The sequence below is a fragment of the Octodon degus genome, unplaced genomic scaffold, assembly GCF_000260255.1.
Source record: "Octodon degus isolate 3935 unplaced genomic scaffold, OctDeg1.0 scaffold00056, whole genome shotgun sequence".
In the NCBI taxonomy this organism is placed as follows: domain Eukaryota; kingdom Metazoa; phylum Chordata; class Mammalia; order Rodentia; family Octodontidae; genus Octodon; species Octodon degus.
In genome coordinates this window covers 8,116,927-8,124,476 of record NW_004524632.1, presented here as the reverse complement: position 1 = coordinate 8,124,476, position 7,550 = coordinate 8,116,927, and the positions used below count along the sequence as shown (strand labels likewise).

At 53.3% G+C, this 7,550-nt stretch overlaps 1 protein-coding gene across 1 annotated transcript in view; it reads right to left on the bottom strand.

Annotated features, from left to right (window-relative positions):
- Nucleotides 1–7,550, bottom strand: part of Arhgap23 (Rho GTPase activating protein 23) — a 60,721-nt gene that overhangs the window by 5,389 nt on the left and 47,782 nt on the right. Inside the window, exons 21-23 of the mRNA XM_023718127.1 lie at nt 2,457–2,498; nt 2,048–2,144; nt 422–456 (exon numbers count right to left, since the gene is read on the bottom strand). Of these exons, the coding sequence (XP_023573895.1) occupies nt 422–456; nt 2,048–2,144; nt 2,457–2,498 (174 nt within the window). The remainder of the gene's footprint in view (nt 1–421; nt 457–2,047; nt 2,145–2,456; nt 2,499–7,550) is intronic.

The window sequence follows — 7,550 nt, the reverse complement described above, 5'->3', positions numbered from 1 at the left end:
CACACACACACACACACACACACACACAAATAAATAAATAAATAAAATTTAAAAAAAAATTAATTTCAGTAATGGTCTCCCTTGTTTCCCATTTTCCAGCTCTTGCTCTGAGCTTCCTATGTTCGGCCCTTCACTCGCCTCAGGTTCCCCAAGGATCTTAAAGAACACGGAGCCTGTCGTGCACTGATGACCCAAAGAGTTTAAATAACTCGCCTGCCTGGCATCCCAAATCTGCTGAGTGGCAGGACCTCACGCGAGACTCCTGGCCTCTAGGCGTCTGACTCTAGGGCCAGGGCCTTCTCACCCCACCCTCTAGGGCCAGGGCCTTCTCACCCGCAAACGCCACCAGCATCCCCACCTTGCATCTCCTGCAGTCCCTGATTCTCTTGCCCAATACCCAGGAGCGAGGTGAGGCACCTACCTTGGACCTGGCTGAGCTGCAGGCGGTGATGAAGCCTGTAGGGAGACAGGAAGAAAGCGGGGGCTGCATCAGGGGACAGAAGGCCAAGCCCGAGGACACAGTTCACTGCCTCAAAGGCTTCAGAGACCAGGGACTCAAGAGCCCTGAGATCTCCTGGCCCCAGAGGGTGAGTGACGGGGTGGCATTTTCTACTGGACTGGGATGGATGGGGGTGGGGCAGAACATGATGTCATTCACCATCCCTGCATCCCAAGGCAGGCAGTGACCTCAGGCTGCCACGCCAACCCTGGCCTGCCCAGGTCACAGGCCAGGGCGGCTTTTCTTTGGGCCTGGCTCCTCCCCTCCCCCATTCCTGTCCCTGTCCCCGAAGCACTGGAGAGAAAATGCCAAATGTTGATGAGTCACAGAAACCACCACAGCGACACACAGCACACCACACAGCTGGACAGGGGACTACACCGTGCATGGTGAGCGATGGCACGGGCCCACCCCACCCACCCCCAACAACACGATGGATGAGCAGCGAAGGGCGGAGATGAAAAGGGGCTCTGGGGACCATGGGCTGGGGACAGAGCCACCATGGGTCCCACCCCAGAGCCAAGGTCAAGCTGTCCTTAGGGCAAAGTCCCCATGGACCGGGGAGTGAGGAAGGATCTGTGACCAAGTCCCACTCCTCATGTTGCCGGCGCAGGGGAGAACCAGAGACAGGTCCTGGCCCTGGCCCTACCAGGCGGCAGGACCCCGGGTGCGGTTAGTCCACACTCTGCAGGCGGTTAGCCCTCCCCGGCCCACGCAGTGAGAAGAGCAAGACGGGCGACCACATGACACACGGCGGCGGCGGCGGGTGACTAGAAGAGACGGGGTGCCTGGTCACCCACCCAGGCCTTGGGCGGCTGGGGCTTGCTGGGGCCTCTAGCTGGGACAGAGCAGGACAGCTGCGGCTCGGAGGAGCCGGTGCCTCTGAGGACAGAGGTTGGGTCCTGAACTGAGGCTGGAGCTGGTTACAGAAAGGCTCTTCGTTTTGTTGCTGAGACAGCTTAGCTACGTAGCGCAAGCTGGCCTTGAACTCCCTGTGTAGCCTAGGCTGTCCTCAGGTTCAGTGACCCTCTGGCCTCAGCCTCTTGAGTACTGGATTACAGGTACAGGTCTCTGTACTTGACCAGAAAGGTTTCGAAGGTGGAGTCACTGGTCCCAAAAAAAGCTGGGTCCCAGCAGGGTTTCCCTGGTCCTGGTAAGGGGAAGTGGCCACAGAGTCTGGGGGCTGGGACAGGAGCAGACTTCCATGTGGCAACAGACTTCTCCTCAGCAGGGATGACTGGTATAGGGGACGTCCTGCCTGCCCAGCCTTCTTCTAATCACTCGCCACTGTTAGTGACCGAGGCCGCGACACCACACTGTACCCTTTAACTCTCCGACAGGTCCGCTGGAGGAGGGAGGCAGGGAGAGGGAAGGAGGAGGTGTGAGAAAAGGAACAAAGATTAACACAGCAGCGCAGGAGGTGGGGCAGGAAGGCACTGCAGCGCCCCAGAGGCACCTGGGGCCCTGGCGCAGGAGCCAGGAGGGGACATCTGGCCAGGTGTTGGGGACCTTCAGGGTCCCCCTCAGCCCTCCCAGACCCTCGCTCACCTGAACCTGGGTCACTGGCAGGCACCGTCCTGCCGATGTTGGGCAGCAGATACTCAATGTTGGGCACCGACTGCGGCTCCTTGTCATCCACGGGGGTCTGCGAAGGGGACAGAAGGGGTCAGTGTGTGAATCCGCAGATGCCAGGCTCTCAGTGACATCAGACGGTGACCACAGGGCAGGGTCTGTTTCCCTCATGCCTCATGGGCAGGGAGGTGGCAAGGGACAGTTCTGTGCCTTCCCAGTCAGAGGCCCCCTCCAGAGCGCAGAGGGGAAGACTAGGTGGCTCCAGGCCCGGGGACTCCGGAGGAGCCTGGGGAGCCCAGGGTGGGGTGGCCCCTGCTGATCCTGCCCACTGTCCCCCTGGCAAGGACCCGCTTCTCCACACCCCATTGGTCTCCCCTCCACTTACCCTCTCGCCCTTGTCTTCGTCATCGCTGAAGAACCAGTCTGACTGCAGAGGAGACAAAAGGGAGCAAGTCAGGTCTGGCGGGGCCCCCTCCTCCGGATGCCTGATTGCTCCCCAGACATGCCAGCCAGAAGCAGCTTCCGCTGCGCCCTCTGGCGGTGGCTGGCGCACCCAGGCGCGGCGTCAGCAGCCCACGGCGGGCGCCAACCTTTCTGTGCCAAGCAAAGGCAGAAAATCAACTTAAACCCTCTCCACTTCAGTTCGTCTTGTGAACCTTGAAAATCCTGAATGAAAAAATTCTAAAAGCTTCCTGGGGAAAGAAAGAGAGGTGAATTTAGCACTTTCGATAGCAACAGACCCAAGGAGAGAAGGGAGTGCTGCCTTCGCGCACAAGGGAAGCCGGCTTGAACCTCGAATTTTGTATTCTTGCATCTCGATGACGGTGCTGTAAAGCTCGCCTAACACACTGGAGAGCTCACCCAAGACCCTCCTGACCGAGCACAGACGGCGAGAAGAATCAACTCAGGGGGAAGGAGTGGGCTCAGAGAAGCAAGCGCGAGTGCAAAGACTGCGGACCCAGGAGGCTGAGGCAGGAGGATCGCCGGAAGTGTGAAACCAGCCTGGGCTACAAAGTGAGCTCAAGGCCAGCCTGAGCCGCACTGCGAGACCCTGTCTCCAAAAGGCCAAAAACAAAAAAGAAAACGAAAGACAAAAAAGGAAATAAAATCCAAATGCAGTGAAGTGCACATCTGTAATCCCAACTACTCAGAAGGCTGAGGCAGGAGGATAGCAAGTCTGAGGCCAGCCGGGACAACTTTTTTTTTGTACCAGGAATTGAATTCAGGGCTTCCCTCCTTGCCAGGCAAGCACTGTGCTGCTGAGCTACATCGAGGCCATGGGCAACTTTTTGAGACCCTGTCTCAAAATAAAATTTAAAAAGGGTAGAGGATGTAATTCAGGGGTAAAACACTTATCTAATGCATGCAAGCACTTGGGTTCAATCCCCAGTGACCACAGAGGGTAGTTATACTGTGGTAAAAGAACGGGTCAAGAGGTATAATAAACCCTACTATGTGTGCGCCTAACCCATCTTCACACACATTACAAGGCAATCCATAGAACAACTGGAAGTCTGCCAAAATAAGCAGGTACAAAAAAAAAAAAAAAAATGGAGCTGGGAGATGGCTCAGTAGGATAAGCGCTTGACTGGCAAATGCAAGGATCCGAGTTCAATCCCCGGTTCTACCAAAAAAAACCCAAAATAAGCAGGTACAGGTGTTCTAAGCCACGCAACAGAAATCCTCGTCTAGGGTATAGCTAGAACCTTGTACTCTGACATTACAGATAATTAGTTAATTCTTTAATTATTTCAGGTACTCAGAATTAAGTCCACAGCCTCTGTACTGAGCTACATCCCCCGCCTGTGTGTTTTTATTTTGAGACTGGGTCTTGCTACGGAACTTGCCATCTTCCTGCCTCAGCCTCCCAAGGCACCGGAGGCGTACAGCACCACACACAGCAGGGCTGGGGAGATAGCTCAGCAGCGCCAAGAGCCTGCCTGGCAAGTGCAAGGTCATGAGTTCGATTCCTGGTAACACACGCACACACTCACACACACACACGCACGCAGGAGTCATTCAGAAACCAGCCACATCCTGGACCACATGGAACTCCTAGGGAAGCAGTACCACATGGACTGTTCTCTGCTCAGAATAGAATAAAATTAGGAATAATGATTTAAGAAGAGCTAAATACCCACAAATCTTCATATGTCTGAAAATTTATCAGTGACACTGTGAAGTGGATTCCCGAAATCACCATAAAATAGCTGGAGGTAAATTACAGTAAAAACACTACACATAAAAATCTAAGAGGAGCTGGGCATGGGGGTGCATGCCTGTAACCCTGGCACTTGGGAGGCTGAAGCAGGAGGAACACCACCACTAATGGCTGCACAGTGAGGTCAGAGACAGTCTGACCCACCTAGTGAGGCTTCATCTCAAAATAAATAAAATAAAAATCTAAGCTGGGTGTGGTACCGCATGCCTGTAATCCCAGCTCTGGGGAGGCTGAGACAGGAGGATCACTACAAATCCAAGCTGCATAGAGAACTTGTACCAAATAAATAAAAGATTTTAAAACATAAAAATAAAAACAACAAAAAAACCTGTGACAGAACAGGAAGACAAACCATAGGGTAGGGGGACAGGGGAGAAAATGGCAAAAGAGAATATCTTTTTTTTTGGGGGGGGAATACTAGGGATTGAACTCAGGACCTTACGCTTGCCAGGCTGGCGCTTACGCCGCTGAGCTATATCCCCAGCCCCGACAGAAGAAAACATCTGGCAAAGGACTGCAGCCCCTGGTGTATGGAGAGCTCCCAAAGGTCAGCCATGAAGCCGGACAAGGGAGCACAGACCTCCAACCCGCTACTCAGGAGGCTGAAGCAAGGGGACCACACGTTCAGGGCGATTAGGGAAGGAGACGGCGAGGGAGGCAGGGAGGGAGGAGAGCCCGGGGTCAGCTCAGGGGCAGAGCGCTTGTGTAACATGCGTGTGTTCCTGTGCGTGTGCGTGTGACCCTGGGCTCCATCCCCGGTAATACAGAATCACAACTCAACAGTAAGAAAATGGGGGCTGGTGAGATAGCTCAGCAGACTAAGCGCCTGCTTAGGCAAGCGCAGGGACCCGGGTTCAATCCCTGGTACCGCAGGCCTCACCGGCCCCACTGAGACCTGCGATGGTGGCGCACGCCTGTAATCCCAGCACCAGGGAGGCTGAAAACAGGAGGGTCACTACGTCTGAGCTGCACAGCAAGACCCTGTACCAAATACATTAAAAAACAAACAAAAAAAACCCCACCTGATAAAAAATGGCCAAAGACCGCCCTGTGCCTGTGGGAATCACTAAGCCAGGGCCCACGAGCAGAAGCTCACAGCTGCTGGGACAACCGAGACGACCACGACACTCTCGGGCACAAGTTGGGCACCAGGCCCAGCCCACCCTCTCCTGCCCAGCTCCTGGGCTCTGCCCTCCGTGCCCAGCTCTACGTGCAGCCACTGAGGCTGGAGCAGGGCCGCACCCTCCTCCCGTCAGGCACAGAAAGCTGCTGGGCGCAGTGCCCTCTGCAGAGCCAAACCTCGGTCAGCAGGACAAGGGACACAGGAGCTAGCTCCAAGTGGGCACAGCGGTGCACACTGTGATCCTAGCTGGGGAAACTGAGGCGGGAGGATCGAGGAGTCTAGAGAGCCTGGGCCACTCAGGGAGATTTGGCCTCAAACTAAAATGAAAAGGGCTGGGGGCTGGTGAGATGGCTCAGTGGTCTAAAGCACCAACTTAGAACAAGCTAAGCTAAGCAAAGCACAGGGACCGCGGTTCAATCCCCCAGCACCACATGCCAGCCAGCACTGCCCCCTTGTGGGCAGAGCTGGCCACACATACACAATAAATAAACAAAAGTTAAAAAAAAAAAGAGGGCTGGTGAGATGGCTCAGTGGTCTAAAGCATCTACTTAGAACAAGCTAAGCAAAAGCACAGGGACCACGGTTCAATCCCCAGCACCACATGCCAGCCAGCCCCGCCCCCTGGTGGGCTGAACTGGCCACACACACACAAAAAAAATAAAATAAATAAATAATGAATAAAAAAAAAAAAAGAAAAAAAGAAAAGGGCTGGGGATCAGCACACGGTGGAGCACCTGGTGAGCAAGCAGAGGCCCCGATTCCATGCCCAGGACTGAAAAATGGAAAAAGGAGAAGAGTAACAGGCAGCGGAGAGAACATCCACCCGTGCTGCCAAGGAAATAGACTGATTTTCAAAGGGGACACATTCGTGACGCACCTACATGCTGTCCTGGAGAAGACAATACAGGCACATGGCAGGACCAGGGGTGACGAGGGTGACCCTGATTTTTCTTCTTCTTCTTCTTCCTTTTTTTATCCAGAACCGGAGATTGAACTCAGGCCCTCGTGCTTGCCAGGCAAGTGCTCATTCTACTGAGCCATCTCCCCTGTCCTCTTCTTCTTTTTTTTAAAGGTATTTTTTACAGGGTCTCACTATGTAGCTCCGACTCAAAGTGATCCTCCTGTTTTCAGCCTCCCCCAACACTGGGATTACAGGCATGCACCACCATGCCCAGTCTAGGTGGCCAGCTCAGCGTGCCCAGGGTGGGGCTGGCGCAGCATGTGGTGCTAGGGATCGAGCCTGGGTTCCTGCACTTGCCCAAGCAGGTGCTTAGTCCACTGAGCTATCTCGCCAGCCCATCATGACACGTGAGAACGGTCCACTCACCCATTCATCCATTTATTTATCCACCTATTCATGGGGCCAGGGAGACAGCTCAGTGGAATAAGTGCTTGCCTGGCAAGCACAAGGTCCTGAGTTCAGTCCCTGGTACCACATGCGCGCGCGCACACACACACACACACACACACACTGGCCTTGAGCTCACTATGTAATCAAGGCTGGCCTCGAACTCCTGGGGCTACCATGGCCAAAAAGCTGGCTAAACTGTAAAGCATACTAAAAAATAAGCCTGGGGTGGTGGCACATGCCTGTAATTCCAGCACTTGGGAGGCCAAGGCAGGAGGATCAGTTTCAAATTCAAGACTAGCCTGAGCTACTAGGTGTGCTCAAGGCCAGCCTGAGCTGCACAGTAAGACTCTGACTCAGAAAGATAGACCAAAGAATGAATGAATGAATGAATAAATTATTAATAAAATAATAATTACATCATGTTTGAGCCAAGTTTATTTCAGGAAAGCAATAACAGTTCAAACTGAAAAATTCACCCATACACAAAATGAAGGAAAAAAATTCTATGATTTCAATAGATTCCAAAAAGCATTTAATAATATTCAGTTTATAGGGGCTGGGGAGATAGCTCAGTAGAAGAAGCACTTGCCTGGCAAGCGCAAGGGCCTGAGTTCAATCCCTGTTTCTGCAAAAAAAAAAAAAAAATCAGTTTGTGAATATGACTTTGAACAATTTTAAAAACTGAGAGTAAATTATTCCTTAATTTCATAGACAGTAGGGGCTGGCGAGATGGCTCAGTGGTCTAAAGCACCTACTTGGAACAAGCTTGGCAAAGCACAGGGAC